We start from the raw sequence: 25,194 nt of genomic DNA on the forward strand, positions 1-25,194 counted from the left end.
TTCAAGAGCGAAAGAGAACTCAATTCTGGCACGCTGTATGTGCTCATGATGCTGGCGTGTAACCCACACTACTCAACCTAGTTGACAATGCGTATCATATGCACGTAAAAAGTAATTTTGGCATATAAATCGCACAATAAATACAATTCGTGGTATAAATAAGCATTTCATGAGAATGTGTTGATCAATAAGAGCACATTCGGCGTAAAAAAATTGAAGGCAGCCAAAACTCCGCAGTGAGTCATGGATGTAAGGCAAAGCAAGTTTAAATATCCTTTCTAGTCTATATTTCCATCTTGTAATGCCGCTGTTTTGTGGTATTTTAAAAAATATATAAATTGTTTGTAATAGAGCAGACACTTTGAGTTTTTAATGGGTAATGTTATAGCCCTGCTTGTTTTTATGAAATATATGAATTGACTGCATGATCATTTCACCGTATTTACTGCCATGCGAGCCGCAAATTAAGCTGGGCGAGTCGCATGAGGCTCGCGAGCCGCACAATGAATAACACTGTATTAAAGGAACGGACCCACTTTATATTAGGTGGCCTTAACTACTATGTACTAACATTTTAATTAATCATTTGATACAATGCACTTATTGTGTACATACATGTCTTTACATTGTACTTACATTTAAAAAAATACCTGCATGTAATTACATCTGTAATTAATTTCTGTAGTTACATTTGTTGACACTTCCCTTACACCTAACCCTACCCTTAAACTTACCCATACCACCACCACACCTGTCCCTAACCCTACCCATATCCCACCTCAATATCAGCAAAGGTGTTTTGCAATACAATTTGAACACAGTAAGTACATTGTACTTATTTTTTGATGTAAGTACATAGTACTTAAGGTAGCCTGATATAAAATGGGGCCAAAGGAACACTCCTTTTTTTAAATAGGCTCATTAGGAAAATGAAAAGTTGCGATTTTCTAGGCCGATATGGCTAGGAACTATACTATAACTATAAAAAAAAAAAGTGTACTACCCAACTTGCACAATACATAAGAGCACTAAATACTTCAAATGAAGTCATAAGCAAATCATTACATGTGCTAGGATTGCTGTGTCAAGTTGTTTGACAGATTACTAGCACTGTTTAATGAGGATGAAAGCAATTTATCGGCAGGACACTACATTTTGATGTAATATTCTCATCTGTAAGTAATAGAAATTCAAAGTAATGTCAGTGTTTCCATTATGCAAAACAGCACAACTTAACGATTAAATGTCGTAGCCTTCAAATACTTCAAGAAATCAAAACTTTGGCAAAATCTTGGCAAATCTAGTAATTATTTGACTATACGTGTTAGCTTGTAAACCCAACATAGTTTCATGGAGGACTGAAAAAAGCCCTGTGCACTCTTACTCCCAAGAATTCAGAAAAATCAGCCAATCATGGTCTAGCCTGAATAATAGAATGTATTCAGCAATATGCATCAGACAGCCAGTTAATAGACTTCGGGTGCCAAACCAAAACTCCCTGTCTCACAATCAAACAACCAGGGCCAGTGGAATCTGTTGAGGCAATTTTCACAATAGAAAGTTCCCAATAACTTATTACAAGGGAAAGCCCTGTGAAACAACCTAAGATAAGTGCCTTGCTCAAGGGCACAACAGTTAGCCTCATGCATTGCTCCTTGCAGGTATCAAACCAGCAGCCCTTCAATTACCTCCTGCGCCTTAACCACTACAACAGCCCACACTCACAAAAGTAAGGTAGAGAATAAAGGCTAAATAAAAAATAAAATATTCCTGCATGTTACTAAATATTGTCCATTTTTTATATTATTCTGGAGATAACATAAACTGAACAATTATACCCTTCAGCCTTCTGAACATGAAATGTCTGTAAATGACACTTCAGTTCTAGCAGTTTTGGCTAAGGCGTTTGTTTGGGTCGTTCTCTTTAGGTTCTGTCATTTGACAGGGCGCCTGCTGGCTTTAATGAAGACAGATAAAAGGAGGAGTGGGGTATCATCTGCGTCTGGGGACGAGGCGTGAAACTGGGTTTAATTGCCTCCATGATCAAGAGCCTTGAGGAGAGATTTGTTGCCCCTCGTCCAGTTACTGCGAGTACACAGCACCCACTTCGAGACTCATCTCCTTATGAAGTTCCGTCGACATGCTTGCACCCTGTCCTGGATGCTAACAAACACAGGAGAGTGGATTTGTCACAAACTCAAATAAAGAGTCCTGACTAAAATGCAAGCAATTTATGGCCAAAAGCAACTGAAACAGTGTTTCAAATTCATATAAATTACTAGAAATAACCAAAAACTGGTTTGACCTACATTTTTTAATTAATATTAACACTTCTCATTTCTTACACTGTTCTTATGCACTGAATGGGAGCATCTATAATCTATAATACCACTATTCCTCATAATTGTTAACAGTTCTTAAATATTACATTTGCCCATTAATTATGGCATCTAAAAGTGTATCAAATTAGTGAAAAAACTGTGAAAAAAACAACATTTACTTAATTTTTCTTTTGCAAGTAAATTTCACATATATAATTAAGTAAACTCAACTTAACTAACTTAGTTACGTACAATTAACAAAGAAAATAAGTAACTTTAACTTAGCCAGTAAAAGGTTGATTAATTTCTACTTAGTTGACGTTTCCTTGCAATACTTTTTACTCAAACAATATAACACTGAATTAAACCACACTTTTGAAGTGTATGCTTTACTTAGAAACATCTAAGTAAATAATACAATAGATAGGCCTACTGTGTAGTAGACATCACATCTACATAATAGAAGTAATGAGGCAGCTGAACACAGCGACCTCAATGACAGTAACATTCGATGGATCGTATTGGAGTAGAAAATGAACTCCAAATGTCACAAAGTGGCAAGTTACACAAAAGCAATGATAAAACAGTGTTAATACAGCTGGAAAACACTGGGAAGAAAAATAAAAATAAAATCAACCTTATTAATGATTCAAGTCCCAGTGCATGATGGGATCACCAGTATCAGAAAAGTTTTACTTAATTGTATAATTTTAAATGACATTTGTTAGTTTTTTTTGCAGTATTTACTTCACCACAGAATAATTTTTATCAGTGCAGTAGAGGTAGACGATAATCGGTTTGTCGACCATTTGTTACAACTATCGATTTCGATCTTGATTCAGTATGAAATCATATCTATATAGCCTATTGTACAGTATACTTGCTTGCATTCATTACTATTCACTAGTATTAACATTTAAAAATTTCATAAATTTCACAAATAAGTGAGCAGTTATGATCTGAAATACTTTTTTGAGCAACTAGACTAAATGTAGGCAATATTTATTAAAGAGCCATACAGGCACCTAGTGGGTAATGGCATTACAAATGAAAATTTTTATTTTTCCAGCCACAAAATGACTCTAATTTGCCTCTTTGCATTGGAATTCTCTATTTTAACCTTAATTACTACACTAATTGTAATATAAATAATACAAATATTAGAATATTTTAAGTGGTCATTAATGGACCATAATTATTGCAAAAATAGTATTTAGTACCAAAAGATCTCAAAATATTCAATACATATTATTGAACTAAAATATAGGCTATTTAATTTTAAAATAGTAAAGGTGTATGTTCACATTTGACCACCAATGAGTATAAATGTGACCAAATAGTAAGGAATACCTGAGGGCTAAATACAAGAAAAACATTAACAATGTTGCCTCTCCATCACTCTCCATAATAAAATGATATGACTAGGGGTGTCCCCGACTAATGATTTACATATTCGAATCAGAATTGTCGAATCTTTCTATAGTCGACCGATAGTCGAATCATCGAGCCCGATCTCACGAAAATGCGTATAAATAATACGAGTGTGCAATCTCGTGGAATGTATACGGCAAAATTAGTTTTGGCGTAAATGGTACGGCGTTTTTTGTGTTCATATGATACGCACTTTGATTTTGATTTTGATTTGATTCGATATCTTTATTTCGAACATGAGAGAAGAAAACAAATAATAATAATAATTAGTGCTGTCAGTTAAACGCGTTATTAACGACGTTAACGCAAACCTATTTTAACGGCGTCAATTTTTTTATCGCGAGATTAACGTTCTTTTTGGTCTAACAAACTTTGTAGTTTTTTCACATGCTGTTGCAACAACTAGTAACGTTAGAAAAACTACAACACCACTCCGGATGTAGCTAGACCGGAAACAAAACATCAGGCACGCTGCGGCTGCCCGCACTCGTTTGGGCCATTAAAAGAGTAGACGTGGATGGCAAGCGTGAGACGCCGAAATGAGAAACGTATTAAGCCATGGTTTAACTCAGGGGTCTTCAACTAAAAGTGCTTGTCTTGAGCGCTGCTTTCTGCTCTGATGGTGCATTCACACCAGACGCGAATGAAGCGTTTTGCGCGAGTGATTTAAGTCAATGCAAAGACGCAAATAGACATTCTGCGGCGCGGATTAAGCGGTGTGCATGTCGCGTCATTCGCGTCCGGTGTGAGCGCACCATCAGTCTCTTCTTCACTGCATGCTTGACCGCGCGTCTGGGTCTGAACGTAGTAACAGTGAGCATTGCAACGTTAACTGTTTCATTATGTCAAAAGGCTTCGCGGTCCGGATGGACGCATCTCGCGGTCCGGATTCGGACCGGAGTTCACTAGTTGGCGACCCCTGGTTTAACTGCACTATAGGCGGAGTCCTAGTTTACCTTGCATGTGCACTTTGTAATTTTATTTTGTATCACCCTGTTTTGATCCCTTAGAAAGGGCTGTTGAAGGGGCTGTTTGTGCAACAAAGTATTTGTTTCACCCTTTTATTGATGGGCAGTGTTACATTGTGTGAGATTATTTGCTCCAAGTGAGAATGTTGGTGTGAAATCGAACACTAAAGTATGCCAATGTTGTTTTCAATAAAACAAACATTTGAACAAAGCAAGCCGATCCACTTTTCTATGTTGATAAGAGCATTAAAATAAGAAAAAATAATGGGACAAAAAGAAATCAAGGGACATTTAGAATAAATAAAAATGTGCGATTAATTGTGATTAATTGTGAGTTAACTATGACATTAATGCGATTAATCGCGATTAAATATTTTAATCGTTTGACAGCACTAATAATAATAAAATACAATAATGTTCCAACATTTTAAAAGGAGAAAAAAAATTAAAAATACTTTATGGCGTATTATAAGTGCGAACCCCCACCCCCTACCCTCACCCTACCCAAAAGCGTGTCATATACAAGCCATAAAATGCGCATCATATGCACGCGAAAAACTGCGTAGCATATGCACGCCAAAACTCATTTAGGCGTATATTCCACGAGATTGCACACTTGTACTATTGATACGCATTGTCATGAGATCGTGTTGGATCATCTATGTGTGTGTGAATGGGTTGGGAGGGGCACGACAGTCAGCAGGCGGGTAAAACTATTTTTATTTTATTTTACACACTCCACACAGCAACACCTTTTAATAAAGCGACCAAAACTGCCTGCCAACTGACAGACGAACTGACAATGGCTTTCTTATTTAGTTTTAAATAAAAGGTAATGTGGTGGATGGATAAACATTCGTAAAATGTTTTCTCATAATATTTTAAAGCCGCGATCGAAATACAGAACATCACACAAATATATAAAAGCACATTTTAATAAATAAACCAAAAAAAAAAAACCTGCCTAGAGAGGAAAAGAACACACTGACTGCAGACAGGATTTGCATTTCACATTTTGCAAAATTAAATTAAATCGGCAAAATTGATGTGCCACCATGCTCTCAGTGCAGCGCAACATCGAGACAACGAAAAACAATAAAAATCATTAATTTACAGAATTAAATTAGAACAGAATATACATTTCTAAAAATCAAAAATAAATAAAAATGAAATAAAGTCAGAATCAAGTCACAGGGAGCATAATAAATGTGTGCAAAATGCCAAAGGTCAGGGGAACATAATATATATAAAAATATATTAAGCCACAGTTAAATTAAGTAACCCTGAGTGATCAATAAATAAAATAAAAATAAATAAATTATTAAAACAACGAAAGTAGAATTGTGAAATTTCTCTTTTTAACTGTCGAAACAACAATAAACGCTAAACTGGCAGGTTTTTTCAGCTAAACATGTTCACAGCACATTAAAATTAGAAACGGCTGAAATGTTTGAAAACACTTGTACCCTACCCGATCGAAAAAAATCCAGTCTTTCACTCTGCTTGTGTGCGCTTGAGTCTTTTCAAATTGTGTGCGGGGAAAACCAACTTGTTAACGTTGGCCGGCTGCAGTGCACTCTTAAACTTGCCCGTTTTAAGTGGAAAGCCATGTTTGTTGTTGATGAGTGCTAGGACATGAGCTGTTGGCACAACTTGTATTTAACTTTTTTTGGATCATCTTTTACCATTTCAAAGTGCATCCATACTTTAGAGTTTCTTATTCCAGACATTGTTAAGTATTCCCTGCCGCCAAAATGCGCCTCGTCTGTCACGGATAAGGGAAAGTGAAACTTAAAACCTGTCACAGACAGACAGACAGACAGACAGACAGACAGACAGACAGACAGACAGACAGACAGACAGACAGACAGACAGACAGACAGACAGACAGACAGACAGACAGACAGACAGACAGACAGACAGACACACACACACACACACACACACACACACACACACACACACACACACACACACACACACACACACACACACACACTAAAAAAATGTATTGAACGCTTCTTTCTTTTAACGTTTTTACACACACACTAAAAAAATGTATTGAACGCTTCTTTCTTTTAACGTTTTTTTTTTTTACAGCATCATCATAATTAAAGGCTGTATATAACTTAATATAATCGTACAAAACCAGTAGTTATGTGTGAAATTAGACATTGAGCACCCCCCATATTGCCAAAATGGTATGATCCTCGTTTCATAACACCCGCAAAGATTCGACTGTGAGATCGGTGGTCGAATCAGGCTCCGGATATCGATGCATCGAATCTTCGACTATTCGGGGTCACCCCTAAAAATGATACTGTAAATGTGGTTGACGTAATAATCAATGCACACTATGCTGTACTGTTTACCAAAAATTGCTGCAAACACCTGTATAGTGAAACTGTTGACTATCCACGTAAGCCATTCAAATGTTTTGACACAACGCAAGAAGTATTGAGAGCTCCATGAACCACGTGACCGTGTGTGCCGCCACGAGATGAAAGCATGTCGCAACTCGGCTCTGGCTTTAACTGTTATGCCACATTAAGTGTGCACAGTGCAGCAGGAATCACAGTTTACTGATCACATGACGCGAGTAAGGCAAGATGATTGACAAGACCATGGCAGAGGATTCGTTGCGCAACAGAGCCTAAGCGTCTGATAAATGTCTTATCTTGTAGAATGCGCGCTCAGCACTGGCGCTCCCTATACACAGAGTATGTGCGATCGCCAAAGCGTACGTAAAATTAGGTGACATTCAATAACTTGACTCCCAATATCAAACCTGTCTTAGGCTGGGCTGTGTAGTTATAACCACCTCTTGGCTTTGGTCTCTGTTTGCACTTGAATATTGAGAGAGTACTTTGATTACGGCTGCAATTATTGTTTGCAGACAAAAAAAATTATTTATAAAATTCTGTTATTTATAGTTTCTATTTCTATGTTCAATTTGTGGAAAGGAGTTCAATTTCACACATAGCCTCAATCAGAAGTTCTGGTAGCTACAGTAAGGTCTGAAGAGACGTGTGTGAAATCAACATTAGATTTTTTTCTGAAATATTGTTGATATTCATTGCTTGAAATTTGAAGGAAGATTAGCTGTGGCTATACAATTGTTCTGCTAGCATGTTTTCCAAAATACCAAGGTACTTCAACAAAAACCTTTATTTTGTGGAAAACACAGTGATCAAAATTAGAGAACAACAACCGTTGCAGCACAAAAAAAAAACAAAAAAACATTACCACTAAAATTTGAGGCTTACAGCAGTCAAAAATCATCACTAGATACTCACACTGCTCTGGTGTGATCTTGGGCCACTCTTCTTCCAGTCTCTTCCACAGTTCTGTAACTGTAGTGGGTTTCTTAAACATAACTTTGTGGCCAAGGATTTCACATAGATTTTCAATCGGGTTTAGATCAGGACTCAGGACTTTAGATCTGGGCTGGCTATTTCATTATTTGAATGTTCTCACATTCAAGGGACTGCTTTACCCGTTTTCCAGTGTGACAGGGGCCATTGTCTTGCATGAAAATTGTGGGCTGATTGGGAGATGCTCGCAGTGAAGGAACCACTGCCGAAGGAGGTTCTGATAAACAGGTTCTGCCATGTAGCTGTATAATAGGCCCAACTCCTGCTGCAGAAAACATCCCCCAAACCATGACACTTCCTCCTCTACCTTTAACTGACTTCTTTGGGTACTTTGGGTTCAATCTTTCCCCAGTTTGACCATCGGACCCAAATAAATTAAACTTGCTTTCATCACTAAAGTGAACTTTGGACCAGTTATCCTCTGTTCACACAACATGCTCCTCAGTAAAGGTTACTCTAGCCTTTTGATTCTTTCTTCTGATGAGAGGCTTGGTCACTGCAGAGTGAGCTTTCAGTCTGAATTCTCTTAAATGACAAGACACTGTATACCGAGACAGATCCTTACTGTGTTCAGCTTTGAACTGGCGTGTAATTCCAACTGCACCGATTCTGTGTTGAACCGATTCCCCATTGAAAGTCTCCGCATTGTCCTGTCCTCTCGTGCATTGGTTGTACATGCCTTTTTTGGTACTTGAATGAATTAGTGTCTTTTGTAAAGCTTCAATATTCTAGAAATTACAGATTTGGAATGACCAACTTCTCTTGCAATAGCTGAAAGGGTCATACCTTTGGCCTTAATCTGGACAACCTGATGTTGCAGGGTTTCAGTCACCTTAGAGCGGCTTGCCATCTTGCAAATTCAGTGAAAATTGGAAAGTTTGCTACAAGTTAAATATAGGGTTTGCCAGATAATTAAGGAAATTAGCAACAGGTGCCAGATTAACACCCAAAGCTTGAAGGTATCTGAACGTGTTCTCTAATTTTGGCCAGTGTTATTTTTCAATTGTCTCATTTAAGTTTTATATACTGTACTTCAGAATATATTTAACTTGTGAAATATGCTTAAAAAACGAACACACACATACATATATATATAAATGTGTGTGTGTGTGTGTGCGCGTGTGTATGTGTGTTAACCAATAAATGGTAAAGCCAGATGCACCATTTACAACTGTTGCTGGTCAGACTGTATGATTTTCTCCCAGTAAGATGTACATAGGCTGATTTCACAGTTCACCTTATCCCAATGGTACATGCTTCTTATACAAGACAGTGTTCAAAAATAGCTAGATTGGACTACTCAATTCTAGAACTACTAGATTGGAAAACTACTCGATTAGTCAACCATCATGGCCCAAAGGGATTTGGGTAGATTTATAAAAAAAATACACAAAACTCTTGATCCACCATGAGATCCGTCTATTTCTCACTAATACAAAATTCTCTGAATCGGAGAGTCAGTCTGACACATAGCACATTGCTTATTAACTAAAAACCTTTAAACCTCCCAGAGCTGTTTAATTATAGCAGGTATTTGATCAAAGGCCCTCAAAGTCAGCGGGGTAATTTAGCCTGCATCAATCTGAGACTATATAAACAAAATCTGCTGTAACCCCACAGCCTAACTCATTCACTCTCTCTCTCTTTTTCTCTGAGTTGAGAGGACAGATAATGAACTAGAGGCTAAGGGTTATCACAATAATTTGGTGCTAATTTGTTCAATTCAAGAGAACTAAATTGCCATTAAAATTCTCTAGCCTGCTCAAAGGGGTCTGACATCTGTGGTCCTTTAGCCCTCATTGACCACCAGGGCAACAATGGCTAGAGTAAAAACTAATTCATCAGCTTGATTTTTCTCACTGCAATACCGCTTGCCCTTCGCCTCTACATTTGACAAATTACCTTAGAGTTTTCCAGCGATGGATTTTTTTCCTCCGCACAAAATAAGTAATCAAGTAAAGAAAAGCATAGAGCATGAAGCTCTGTTGTGTTCAAAAACAGTTCATTAACAAAAGTGTGAATTAGAGATGCACCGGTCGACGGGCCATAAATCGGAACTGGCTGGATTTGAGTTGTATTTTGGCCAATCACTATTCCAGACTTGCACATAAAACTGCATTGCAATAATTTCCCAAAATGTAATGTGTGGAAATATTATGAAGTCTGTAAACAGGACATTAACACAGGCCAGAGACACGCTGAAGATGGATGCAAAGAAGAGAACACAGTTATGTTTGTTTGGATCATGATTAAAATGCAGTGATTGCCTCCAATTTCAAATGGCTATAGATATTTTTTTGTTTAAGGGCAGTTTTCCTGTTATAGCGCAAAAAAAAGGGTATCCTAATCGTCCATGAAAAATCATGAACGGTGCATCACTACTGGAAATAACACGTGTTGAGGACTGCTGGCCATGCAATGTAATCTGGCAATGTGCGTTTCTCTGGAGTCTGCCGGAATGAAATTAATGGAAAAATTCTTTCATCCTCCTGCCCGTAACCCAGGACGACCAAAGCTCATCTGTATGTTGAAAGAGTGAAGCGAGCTAATTAGTGATTTCACCTCACGGGAGAAAAATGAGAGAGAATTCAGTAGTCCATCAGAACTGCCAAGGTCTTCACACTGACTGAAGGATTAAAAGGTTGAAGGATATTTGGAGTACTGAAGGTTTGTTATTGATACAGTATCAGGAATACAGATTCACACAATGTTTCAGTTATTAAAGTCAAAATACAAGAATTTAAAATCAACATGAAATAGCATTTGCATTTTCATAAAATTATATTTCTTAGTGACCTAGGTATTAAGCAATAGAAACAACTGTAGAGTGGGATTTTTTTTAGCAACATTTATCAGTGTTTCCCCTACCATTGTTTTGGAGGGGCGGCCCGCCCTCCCAAAATGACACCCCGCCCCCCCTGACGGTCGACAATAAGAATTGCCCAATGGTCCAGTGCCAGCGTGAAAGACACTCGGGCCAGAGCTGTATCTTCACGGAAACTGATCATTTGCGCATTTTTAAGCCTTGCCAATTTAAATATTCACTAGATGAGAAAGTGTCTCTCAGTTTGCTACTCGCAAAGCGCAGCAACAGCACACATAAGCACGGCCACGCGTCTCCCAGCACGCGAATATTCACACAAAATTATATCAAAATGACTGTCTTGTTGAGTATCATCGTAAATATAGTCGGTTAGGTCTTTCAAATGAACGTAAACATGAAATTTGCCAATCACCGCCAGCATTTACGGTCATTTTCACAAGTTTCATGGCCCACAGAATATCTAAACATGCAATATACCAAAAGAAAGAACAGACCCACTGTTTTATTCCAGCTTCATACATAATTTTTTTAATCAACACTTGAATGTTGCAAGTTTCATGAAAAAGCAACATTTTGAGCATAAAGCTGAGAAAATCACGTTCTAACGTTACGTCCGAACAATGAACAAAACACAGATGTTGTAGATCGAGTCCATCAACACCCCAAAGCTTCACAGTCCTATAACTCGTCCTGGCTTGACATTTCATTCAATAACATTGGGCAGTTGTGATTTATATGCTGTTTAAAGGTCCCGTTTTTCGTGTTTTTTTGAAGCTTTGATTGTGTTTACAGTGTGCAATATAAAATGTGTTCATGTTTCGCGTGTAGAAAAAATATTTTTCACACAATTTACTTATCTGTATACTGCTGTTTTCACTGTCCTTAAAACGGCCTGAGAATTTCCTCGTTCTATGAAGTCCCTCCTTCAGAAATATGTAACGAGTTCTGATTGTGCCAGCGGTTCCCGTGTTGTGATTCGACAGCAGCTTAGCGCACGTTGCTCGGAAAGGTCACGCCTCTTACCATAACGGAGATGCATCCGCTCAATGATCTCTAAGTACAGCGTCCCTGGTAAAGCCAAACAAAGGTGATTTGACTCCGGGATGAAAATAACAGCGTCTCGACGACATGGCGACAAACAAACTATACAAACGCAACACTTCCTCTTCTCCACGCGGGAGCAACAAGACCACGCCCCCTTTTTCGTGTATTCTTGTGGGCGGAGGTTAGTCAACAAACTGTTCTACTGACGTCATTAAAGCGGGATGTACAGGGATGTAGTCCAAACCGGCCGTTCGCTGTAAGCTTTGAAAGGGAACTTCTGTTAAATAAAATATTTTTGAGCTTTGAGCTTTATAATTTTACAGGTATTATTTATGCTCTAACAGCAACATTACACACTATCTAAAGTTTGAAAAATGGGATCACGAAGAACAGGACCTTTAATGCTTATGATCGCGTACTTAATTTACATATGCATCTGCTTATGATATCGCACGTTGCCGCTTCTTCGGCTGTGTTTTGATCAGGAGATTCTTTTCTCGTCCAGGAAATGCGCTACAGCGCCCCCTACCGTATAACAGTGAACACATGGAAAGCCGGAAAATATCGTCATTGGTAATAAATATCAAGATAACAAAAGACAAAAAAAATCACTCACTGCTCTTAACTGAATAACTTTTTAATAAGGGTTAATTTATATTTATATGCAGTGATATTTTACATTTGATTACTATTTTTGTACCTGACAATCTAGTTTAGACCTACATGAAAATAACTGTTTATTTCATTTGTATATATTTTCTGCTGTATTTATTTGTGCTTTTGCTCATAATTTGATTATTTGTTCTTATTTTATTACTGACTGTCTTTAACAATATAAAAAAAGTTATACGAGTTAGGATAATAGTTTTTAGAGTCATAACCTTATTTATTAAGGTTACATGGCTCAAAAACAATACTAGGCCTATTTTTTTTATTTATCTGTTTTTTTGTGGTGGGGCCAGTGAAAATTCTGGCAGGGAAAGTAAAAATTTGAACCCCTGAAGAAAATCCTTAGCATTGAGCCCTGAAATATACCCCCCCCCCCCAAAAAAAAATTTTGATTTGCGAGTAGTAATGTTAGTGGTAAAAATGTTGAAGAGGAATGGAGAAGGTGACGAACCTAAACAGGCAAAAATTAATTGGCATCGGTTATAGAAAAACACATATCGGTCGATCTCTAATGAATACACCTGTTCTATGATGAATATCTTGTTCTGAATTCAAAAATATCTTATGTTTTGGGGGCATAAAGTTAAAATTCAAAAAGTGAGGGTGATACAACTGTTCTGATATCATAATGAAAAAAAAATGAAAAAAATTATTTTCTTTATCTTGTATATACTTTTAAATGTCATTTACCTATTAAAAAGCCTCAATACCTATTGTATTGTTTCCCAATCCTGTTCTTGGAGGCACACCAACAGAGCACATTTTGGATGTCTCCTTTACCAGACCCATCTATTTCTGAATCAGGCGTGTTTGATTAGGAAGAGTTAAAAAATGTATAGTGTTGGAGTGTCTCGAAGAACAGGGTTGGGAAACACTGACCAACTGGGCATTAGCCAAATATCAGCTGATGAGAAACGCTGTCTCAGGGGAAGAAGTTTGTTTTTCATTTGGAAGAAATAATGTGCACAGGTGAACTGTGCACAATAAGACACGTGTTAGGAAAAAAATTTGAATTTAAAATCGCTAAATTGGTTACACAAGTGTCCTAGAATTCCTCCATATTCCATATTTCCATACCTGACAGAAAGGAGAGAGAGAAAAATCTAACCCTGGGAAGCCAAACAGGAAAATGAGGTTGTTTTGTGTTCCGTGGAGGGTGAACTACTGTCAAACCCAAGCAGCGCTGACAGAACGTATTCACGGATCAGAACCACAACAGAGCACGCTGTGTCACTATCACTGCAGAATCTTATCATTCCTGTGCTACTGCCAGCCAGTCACGGCCAACGTGCGAGAGACCAGACACCTGAGCAAGCAGACTGGTCAAGCTGCCAGGGAGGAAGGAAGAGTCAGCAAGCCTGGCTGAGCACTGAAGGATGCTGGGATGTTTGAGGGGTGATTGTACATAGGAGCAGATATTGTCTGTAGACAAGGAAATCAAGCTGAGAGAAAGAGAGAGAGCTTGTTGCTTACCCTTGTGGTTGATGGACCATATGCACTGCTTGCTCTGAACGTCCCACATTCTGGCAGTCTCGTCATTGGAGCCAGACAGCAGGAGTGTGCCGTCCATGGACACAGACAGACATGTCACCAGATTTCTGTCCAGGAGGAAAAAGACTGTTATAGTGAAAAGTCTAGGTGCATATTTTTACAGGTTTTATCTGCTCTACATGTCTGCCTACATTATATGTTTTTTTGTTTTGTTTTGTTTTGAATGCAATCATAGTGTGGTAGTTAAAGGTGTCATGAACTGGCTTTATCATTTTTTTATACTGTTGTCTGAGGTCTACTTGTGATGTTTTCGCATGGTTTTTAAATTCAAAAACATCATCATGAATAAGTAATAGTCTATTTTATGCCCTGGTTTTTAGCCTCTCTCAAGACACGCTCGGTTTTAATGGCCGTGCCACACTGAAGACCTGGAAGTAAACGCCCACTGCTATGATTGGATAAGCTTTGCATATTTAATGAGCTTCGGCTCCCCCATGAGTACGCGTGAGGCATTGTTTTGAAAGCGTTTTGAAAAAAAAAACATTTAATGCTTCACCCACAGGGCTCGCAAAAGGTCTTTATCAAACAAAGTACGTTGCAGACAGCATGATCAAACTTATTTATATTAACATATTTTACATATTTATCTGTTGATATCAAGGGTCAACATATTCTGAGATCGAGCGTTTTCTGGGCCTGGTATCAATAAAAGCTTTTCTTTGACTAACAAGGAAGTTTTAAGCTCCGAAACATACAGGATATTCTTATATCACGATGAACCTTTATATAACAAAGCCTCAAGGGAAAGTTGATTTTTCAATTCATCACCCCTTTAACATAAATGCTCCAGACATGGTGCTCGTATAGGAAAAGCAGGTTCCAATCAAACACAAAGAATGTAAATATAAAATCATTCAATTAAAAGTTTAGGGCCGTTTTTGAAAGGAGTCTCTTATGACTAAGGCTACATTTATTTGATCAAAATACATTAAAAACAGTAATACTGTGAAAAACTTGATTTATTCTTGTCAAGCCTATGATGGCAAAGCTACAGCATAATTCCTCTTCAGTCATCAGTGTCACATGATCCTTCAGAAATCATTTCAATATGCTGATTTGGTGCTCAATTATCATCAATTAATATTGGTGCTCAACTATTAATAATGGTTCTTATTATTATCAATGTTGAAAACAGTCGTGCTGCCTAAAATCTTTTTTTTCAGGATTCTTTGTGGAGTAGAAAGTTCAAAACAACAGCATTTAGTTGAAATAGAAACTACATTTGTAACATTATACATGTCTTTACTGTCACTTTTAATCAATTGAATGCATCTTTACTGACTAAAAGTATTCATTTCTTTTTTATATAATGTTTCATATTTCAACATAAATATTAAGCAGAAAAAAATAGTTTTCAACATTGATAATAATAAGAAATGTTTCTTGAACACCAAATCAGCGTTAGTTAGAATGATTTCTGAATGATCATGTGATAAGATATATACACTACTGGTCAAAAGTTTTGTATAATTATCTTATTTAAAAGAAAAATAATAATCTAGTTTTGAGTATATAAGTCAAAGCCACAATAAAATGTTTATTCTCCAATAAATGAACATGTGTATGTTAAACATTTACTATGCCAAATGACACCCTTTCTGCCACCACCAGCTGCCAATTCTGCAATTCTCACTGTGTGTAACCTGAAAACTGCACAGCAAATGGAGGCTGTGATTACACCTCCTGCCTGCACCATCTTACAGGCAGAGCTTTAGCACAAAGGACAGAAAGAAGAAATTTAATCCAAAATGAGACCGCTCCAGAGTAGAAGCCAGAAACTTTCACCTTTCTTCCTTTCACTGACTGAACTTTGTGCTCCAGCACAAAACGCAAGACTTTTCCTGAAGTAATGACTGAGGACAGACACATGGGTCACACAAAAGAGCAGAAAACCTCACCCGTGTCCTTTGAACACCTGATTCCCGTCGCTGTCCGACTGGAAGGTTTTATCCCGGCTTAAACTCTGCCAAGCAGGAAAGGAAGAAAAAAGAACAAAGAGGAAGGAGAAACATTCATGTTTAATGTGAAGCAAACAATCCATATGCTATCATGGGTCGATAATAACGACAGCCTGCTGGCTTGGGGTCAGTGTTAGAGTTACAGGTCTCGCTACATCTTACACTCGTTGATCATGTACATGTTTTTATGCCACCTGGGGTAGCTGAAAAGAAATGAGCTTATAGTTGAGCACTGGCTAAGAATTTGTTCCATTGGAGTCAATTAGTGTACAGTCATGCTACAATCATGCTCCGTCCTGCAGCCTCCATTAGGTACCAGGGGATTTAGCCCCCCCGACTGTCTCCTAAACGGTCTGATCGATTAACTTAATGGCATTAATTAAGGAAGAGGCTGTAGGAGAAGTATGGTGGCCTGGACTGGACCATTGCTGACTCAAATCATTACATCACCTCTTTAAAGACTGGCAATAAGGAGCATCAATAATACATGACAGGAAGAGTTAAAGCCAGGAGGAGATCTCTGGACATTCTGGAAGGAAAAGCATGTCTTTCATATTCAGATTTTCACATTAATACAGACAGACATCACACTGGTCTGAAAATAAAATCCATGCGATTAGGTGGAGGAAATAGTTGAGAGACCTTGTTGTAATTCAAATAATAGAGCTGTTCAGTTTGTAGTCCTGAAACCAAGAAGAGAATTGGCAATTTCAAGCCATGAGTTCCCTCTGGAATATCTAATGTGTTTTTAAAATAGCCGTTTTTGATTTATGATTAAAAGGACGTCTATGGTTAAAATTACTTTAAAGGGTTAGTTCACCCAAAAATGAAAATTCTGTCATTAATTACTCACCCTTATGTCGTTCGAGACCCGTAAGACCGACAATAGTTTTTGTGCGCAAAAAAAAATCAAAACACCTTTTTCCAACTTGTTACTGCCTTCCGTGTGTGCCTCCACGACGCACAAAAACTATTGTCGTTGCATCGTAAGATTATTGTAGAGTCACTGTGGTGAGATGGACTTTGTAACGATGTTTTGAGTGCCTTTTATCCGTCTTGGGAGTATAAGTGTACTGAATGCCAATGGAGGCCTATCTGAAGCCTTTCTCAGCCATCAGCTTTCAACAAAAATATCTTCATTTGTGTTCCGAATATGAACGGAGGTCTTACGGGTCTCGAACGACGTGAAGGTGAGTAATTAATGACAGAATTTTCATTTTTGGGTGAACTAACCCTTTAAGAGACTTTCACAATGTGTTTAACAAAGTCAATTAAAAAACATTACACTTTAAACGTTGTACTAAAACATATTTAAAAGCAATGTGTGCAATAAAACATAAAAATGTGCTACTAGCTACCACAAGGATTTGAGTTAATGCTCAAGGGTCCTATTATGCCCTTTTAGGAAGTCTTGATTTAGTTTTTGGGGTGTACTAGAATATGCTTTCCTGCTTGATTGTTCAAAAAACACATTACGATGAACCCCCTCCTTCCGAAATAAAAAATGTGCTGTTATTGGTTAGCTGGCCCAGTGTGTTGTGACTGGCATCGTTTAGCGCGTTCTGGAAATGTCATGCCCCTTACCATAACTGCGAGCTCTACTTAGATGTAAACATTAAGGATGGTGTCAAATTCAAACCAATTCAAGCCCAATTCAGACTTAAAGGGTTAGTTCACCCAAAAATAAAAATTCTGTCATTAATTACTCATCCTCATGTCGTTCCAAAACCGTAAGACCTTTGTTCATCTTCAGAAAACAAATTAATCAGAGAGCTTTCTGACCCCACATAGATAACAACACAACGACCATTTTCAAGGTCCAAAAAGGTAATAAAGATATCGTTAAAATAGTCCATGTGACTACAGTTGGTTCAACCTTAATATTATGAAGCGACAAGAATACATTTAAAAAAAATTGTATTTTAATGTGACATGGTACAACAAGAATATCTAAGGCAAGTCGCTGCATTCCTATTCCTTTCCTTCTGATTATTAATCTTTTCCCTTTGCATTCTGCTGTAACAGTATTAAAAAAGACAACATACTGTATACTGCACACTTGTGTTCTGCTTGTGTTCTGATTTAATTTACGATAAAACCCCTGAATAATTTAATGGAATACAAAGAATCTCTAGTTTTTGTCCCCAAATCCTCACGTCTCTTTCCAGGTTTGTTTTCACACAGATGCTTTAAAATGTAATTAGGTAATTGTCTCCCCTTTTCACTTAGAATCCCTATTAGCAGTGTTTACTGGAATGTTTCTAAAGCAGGTAAATACAATATTTATTTGCTGTCAAAATGGCGGAAATCACTGATATGTATATGATATACAGTGCATCCGGAAAGTATTCACAGTGCTTCACTTTTCCCACATTTTGTTATGTTACAGCCTTATTACAAAATGGATTAAATTCATATTTGTTTTCCTCCATTCTACAAACAATACCCCATAATGATAGAGTGATAGAAGTCTGTTTGAAATATTTGCATAATAAAAATAAAAACAAAATCACATGTACATGTACATGTACATAAGTATTCACAGCCTCAGGGTATCTGCAGGTTTCACCAAGTCAAATTTAAGATTTAAGACCTTTTTAAGACCATTATGAATTAAATTTAAGACCTATATCATGCAATAAAAAATAAAAAACATACAAAAGGAAATGCAGAATCACAAAATTACTTGCAAAGTAAATTCATTTATTAAAATTGAACAAAGTATTAGTAAACTTGCACTTCCTCATAGCTCAATCCCACCAGGATTAATATACAAACACACTACCGGTCAAAAGTTTGAGATTTTTTATGTTTTTACATTCTGCTCACCAATACTGCATTTATGTTATTAAAATACATAAAAGCTGTAATATTGTGACAGTTCTGTTGTGACTGTTCTCTATGTGAATATATAGTAAAGTGTCATTTATTCCTGTGATCAAAGCTGAATTTATCATCATTACTCCAGTCTTCAGTGTCACATGATCCTTCACTAATCATTCTCATATGAGGATCTGATGATCAACAAACATTTATGATTATTATCAGTGTTGAACACAGTTGTGTAAAACATTTTTTTAGGATTCTTTGATGGATAGAAAGTTCTAAAGAACAGCATTCATCTGAAATAGAAAGTAAAAAAATTATTTCTGAAGGATTATGTGACTCTACATATTTTATATGTATATACATTTTTTGTGAGATCAAAATTACTGATTTTGTGGTGGTCATTTTCAGAAATGTGCATGTTTTTTTTTCATAATTAGGATGCCACATTTACCATATCATTATGTTAGATGCACAATAGTCACACATGGCAATAAAACAAACAAAATGCATGAATCTTGTTTGACAATAGGACAAATAAATACAACTTAAATATACAGATACAAACAGTGCTTTAAGTTTAGGTAGGCTACTGTTTGTTTTTCCCCGTTGGTTTTGTTTGATTAATATTAACGACACAGGCAGAAGGGAGTATAGGCTAGGCTATATTGGGTTGCTTTCACTTTAAGACCTACAGTTTATGAGCCCATATCTGATATCTATGAATGTGCCTAGATTCGGTACACTCGCGCGAGCGATGACAGGCGGCAAACGCCTGCCCAGAATCCGCGGCCAGTCTGACATCGGTCCGTGTGGCAAAATTTAAAATTGTTTAAGACCTAGAACTCAACACTTCAGCGAATTTAAGACTTTTTGAGGCCTTAAAACTTTGATTTTGAATTTAAAGACATTTAAGACTTTTTAAGATCCCGCGGGTACCCTGCAGTCTTTGCTCAATCCTTTGTTGAAGCACCTTTGGCACCAATTACAGCCTCAAGTCTTTTTGTGTATGCTGCTACAACCTTGGCACACCTTTTTTTGGGAAGTTTCTCCCATTCTTCTTTACAGGACCTCTCAAACTCCATCAGGTTGGATGGGGAGCTTCGGTGCAGAGCCATTTTCAGATCTTTCCAGAGATGTTCAGTCGGGTTCAAGTCTGGGCTTTGGCTAGGCCACTCAAGGACATTCACAGAGTTGTCCCGTAGCCACTAATCTCCGAGTTCCTGCCGCTGAAAAACATCCCCACAGCATGATGCTGCCACCACCACCATGCTTTACTGTAGGGATGGTATTGGCCAGGTGATGAGCGGTTTCCTCCAGACATGACGCTAACCATTCAGGCCAAAGAGTTCAATCTTTGTTTCATCAGACCAGAGAATTTTGTTTCTCATGGTCTGGGAGTCCTTGAGGAGTGACTTTAATCTGGCCACTCTACCATACAGGCCTGACTGGTGGAGTGCTGCAAAGATGGTTGTTCTTCTGGAAGGTTCTCCTCTCTCCACAGAGAAATGCCGGAGCTCTGTTAGAGTGACCATCAGGTTCTTGGTCACCTCCCTGCTAACACCTGTTTCACACATATTCTGTCTGTAGTCCGTATGCGGTGCGTGTTGCAGTGCATATGCGATGAAGGAGCATAGACCGTAAAAAATTATGGATGAGGCGACTTTATTGACTTCCGCTGACCAAAGTTGAAGCTTTCGTAGGCCCGCACACAGCGCTGATATCTTGGGACAGAGTCTGCGCAGTAGTGATCTCAGGACTGGAGTTGCGCAGTAGAGAGCAGGAAGTAGAGGCGGGATTATCAAAAGCCCGCCCACACTCTCACAGATGCAGAACAATTCATTATGTTTGTGTGAAATAAACAGTTATAGAAATGTAGAAATTAAAGCTAAACCTCCAATCTCCTCCCAAAAATCCCGAAAAAAGTCAGTTAGTGCCTTGGTGACAACTTAACTCAGAGAAGCCGTCAATCTCAGCTGTCAATCATGACATCACACCCCCTGTTTTTATAGTATCAGACTTTTCAGTTTGGTCCGAATGAAAATTACAGGTGTGCGGAGGCTTCAGTTTTTGAGAGGAGTGCTGCAGGCTTGTGCAGGAGCAGCACATGCTGTTGTGCTTTCACATATGCTGCGTTTCCAGTGCACAACTGATCCGCGGTTGTATACCACAAAAATGGCATTTATTCATTATTTTTATTTCAAATCCAAAAGTTGTTCCTGAACATGACTTGTCAACATTACAATTCTCTTTGTATACACTCTTTCATAGATGTCATGTTTAAATGCACTACATTTAAACAACGTTTTATCTAGAGATGCACCGATTGCAATTTTCTTGGCCAATTCCGATTTCCGATTTTTTGTTAGTGAGATCGGCCGATACCGATTTTTGCCGATTCCGATTTTCTTTCTAAGAACTATAATTGACAGCATATATACAAACAAAAATCCCCTTTTTCTTAAAAGCTATTTTTTTTTTAATATATATATATATATATATATATATATATAAAATAAATTATTAAACATTACAACCGGATCTTCTCTCACTTGAACAACTCTCAAAAAAATAAGTGTTCTGTGCCTGGAAAGTAGAAGAAATCACAAATAACTAAAAATCAGTTGCTTTATGAAACAAAACATTATAAATTGACCTTTTTATCTTTTTACTTGTCTTACAAAAGTCAAAAGATCCTATGAATGAACAAACCTGAAGTGTACAATACTCCTCCAAATAATAGTTCAGTAACTGGGTAATAAATGTTGCCAGCTAGGGATGTCACGGTACCAAAATTCCAGTAGTTGGTAGTACCAATACCATAAAACTTTTACGGTACTCTATACCAATTTCGGTACCACAGCTAAATGTTTTTTATATATATTTTTTTTTTTATTTAACCATTTTAAAAATCATTATAAGTAAATAATACATAAACATTTAAATGCTGTTTAAAAGTAAACATTGTTTATAAAAATGATTAAGAGAAAAATAATCAACCATCTAGGCATAATTAATAGTAGAGATGTATTATTATTACATAGAGACATAGCTAAATCTACTGTAGGCTACAACAGTAGCCTAATATATTTCTGTCAATTTAATTTTTTTAAACCAAACTTTTATTTTGACGGGTTATATAGACAGGTACAGGTAAAGGTATATATATATATCAACTACAGTGATATTTAATATGTCCGTAATATTGCTGCAGAAAGAATCAAGTTTTTGGTGTTAATTATGGTCTGTTGTAGTAATTTGATAATGCTTTTACACTTTTAATTGCTCATGTCCTTGTTCACAGTTTAACAGAAGTTTTTCCCATAATTCACGCAAAGCAGCATGGGGCGTAGGAAAAAGATGGATAGTTATTATTTTAGTAACTAAATGTTACGTGTAACAAAAAAAATAAAGACTTACCAACACTTGTAGGGGTGCACCGAAATTTCGGCCGCCGAAAATGTTCGGCCGAAAATGGCATTATCGGTTTCGGGCCGAAATAAAAAAAAACAGCCGAAAACGTAACCCGAAAATGAATGTCACCCGCCCCTCCCATCCATGCACAAGCGCTTAGGTTTCACTCACGGTCGAGCTGTTATCACGCGATGCGTCTGCCTATCAAAGATTAAGCATGTCAGCGGTATGAGAACAAATAGAGACGTCTCCAGCGGAACTACCCATTGCCAGAAGCGACAATCCCCTTGACTACTGGCGTGCGAACAAAGGCCGCTTTCCATTGCTTGTGCAGATTGCACGCAGGTATTTATCTGCCCCAAGCAGTGTTGCCAAGTCCGCGGTTTTCCCGCAGGATGTTTTTACATGTCCGCGGGTTGAAGCGACCCCAATTATGTGATATTTAGACCCAGGAATGCAAATTTTAGCAGGCAACCATGCCAAAAAAAAAACACATTTTACCCCCCAAATGCCATTTTTCCCAGAGAACAGTGACAAACAGTGAGAGACTATTCAGTGCCATTCTGTGATTTTGTGTGCAGTTATTCAGATAATTGTGGATTTTTTTTACACAACTGTTAAAAAACTATTTTATTTGATGGAACATAAAACTTGAAAAATAATATTATTTGGTATTATTATTTATATTGTTAAAAATATTTTAGGTTTTGTTAAAACTTAATAAAAGTTTGATTATTCTATTGGTTCATGATTTTTTTTTTTTCAGATCCATTAAATTCAAGCTATATATATATATATATATATATATATATATATATATATATATATATATATATATATATATATATATATATATATATATATATATATATATATATATATATATATATATATATATATATATATATATATATATATATATATATATATATATATATATATATATATATATATATATATATATATATATATATATATACGTTTTTAAAAGAAGCCATTTTCAGCTTCAGTTTCGGTTTTCGGCCAAGTGCATCCTCAATTTTCGGTTTCGGCCCAGAATTTTCATTTCGGTGCATCACTACTTATATGTACAAATCACCAAACAGAAAGAAAAAAAAATTAGATATCATAGCCATGAAATAATAAAATATTCCCACGCCTAATTAATTATTTCTTAAATTGTGGCCATGTTATACTAATTAACTAAATTTCAGATTAAACTAAAACATATAATATCCTGTTCCTATATATATGACACGTCTGTGATGCTTTTCCTTTTGGAAGTTTTTTGTGGTTCCCTGTTACTACAAAGAGTGACCAGCACATTATTCAAGATGCTTCATTTGGTGTTCCACAGAAGAAAGAAAGCCATTTGAGTTAGCAACAACATGATGATAAGTAAATAATGACAGGATTTTCATTTTGATCTGTCCCTTTAATCTGTCCTTGATGGGGGAAAAAAACTTTAAAAGCAAATTAAGCAAGCGTTTGTATACAGCAGGGCTGTTCAGAGCTTGAGTTTAAGTTAAACATATGTCTTTCTGAGGCAGAAAGCCTTGACAGGATTAGATTTTAAAAGCTTTCAGGAGTAACACTTTCTCTCCCTGTATTTTTCTCTTACGTCTCTTTATTTTCCCTCTCTGTCTTTCGTCTTCAAGCAGGAAGGGAATTCTAAGCTTTCCTGTCAGAAAGCCTTTTTCCATCTAAATATGACAAATTCAACCCTCGTTCATCACTAAAAGACAATCTGAAAAACAAGGGCAAGGAAATTGAGCTGAGGAAGCATTTTCAACCCTTGTAGCGGGGTGAAGAGGTCAATGAAACTGCTGGACTGAGAAGGTTAATAGAACTGTATAAGTTCACAACTGAACTTTTTTTTTTTTTTTTTGACATGAAATCTAATACACCATAATACCATAAGGCACATCTTCTAACCCTGCATGATGAGAGGAATTTTTTTGTTTTCCACAAATTTTACTGGCAAGTGATTGTATTTTGTTCAAAGGAAAATGTCTAAGCCAATCAGAATGAGGAAATTGAGGCCGGTGTTTTGGAATGAAGTCAGGATGCCACATTTCAAGACTCCTAAGACTTCTTATTAGGGAAGTGCAAGAGTTTATTGTGAAATAAACTATGCAGTGATGCCTGGAATCACTTTGATCATGAAAATCCAGTTAAGTGCAAGATATTCAGCGCCAAACTGCCATATACATAACATTATAATAAGAACAGTATTGTAATAGAATGTTGTTTGTGCTTTAGGGGAGTTACACGTTCAGTCAAATCACGGTCAAGTTCACGTGCACATTCATGTCCTTTTGTGCAGTGGGCCCCGCCGACAACATTTGAGTTCGGGAAGTTTGATCTGTTGTGGAGCAACTATGCCCGAACAGAAGCTGTCAGGGCGGGCTTTAGACGATGATGGACAAATGATAAACAGTAACGTAAGCATCCACATTACCAAAGAGCGCTTGGGTTGAATTTGTTCTAATCCTAAACGGAGAACTTGTTCGTATATGCATTCACCGTCACTATTTCTCTCAGAAATGATGATCGTGTTGGTAAGTACTCTGTGTATCCTTAAATTCTTTTTTACAACACCGGCAAACATTGTTTACACTCACTTCTTCCAGCGTGTGTGCAGATGGGGTTGCCAAGTTTTCACAACAAAACCCATCCAATTGCTCTTCAAAACTAGCCCAAAACAAGCACAAAACCTTGAGATTATTATAAATCTCACATAATTGTTCTGTTGACATATGACAACTAACGTTTTGCGTCGCTCCGTTGCTCTGATTGGTTGTAGGTCTATCC

At 37.1% G+C, this 25,194-nt stretch overlaps 1 protein-coding gene across 1 annotated transcript in view; it reads right to left on the bottom strand.

Moving 5' to 3' along the window:
- Positions 1-25,194, bottom strand: part of wdr18 (WD repeat domain 18) — a 141,844-nt gene that overhangs the window by 40,807 nt on the left and 75,843 nt on the right. The window contains exons 6-7 of the mRNA XM_079845075.1: positions 16,081-16,145; positions 14,105-14,229 (exon numbers count right to left, since the gene is read on the bottom strand). Of these exons, the coding sequence (XP_079701201.1) occupies positions 14,105-14,229; positions 16,081-16,145 (190 nt within the window). The remainder of the gene's footprint in view (positions 1-14,104; positions 14,230-16,080; positions 16,146-25,194) is intronic.

The sequence above is a fragment of the Gobio gobio genome (genome assembly GCF_949357685.1).
Source record: "Gobio gobio genome assembly, chromosome: 19".
Classification (NCBI taxonomy): domain Eukaryota; kingdom Metazoa; phylum Chordata; class Actinopteri; order Cypriniformes; family Gobionidae; genus Gobio; species Gobio gobio.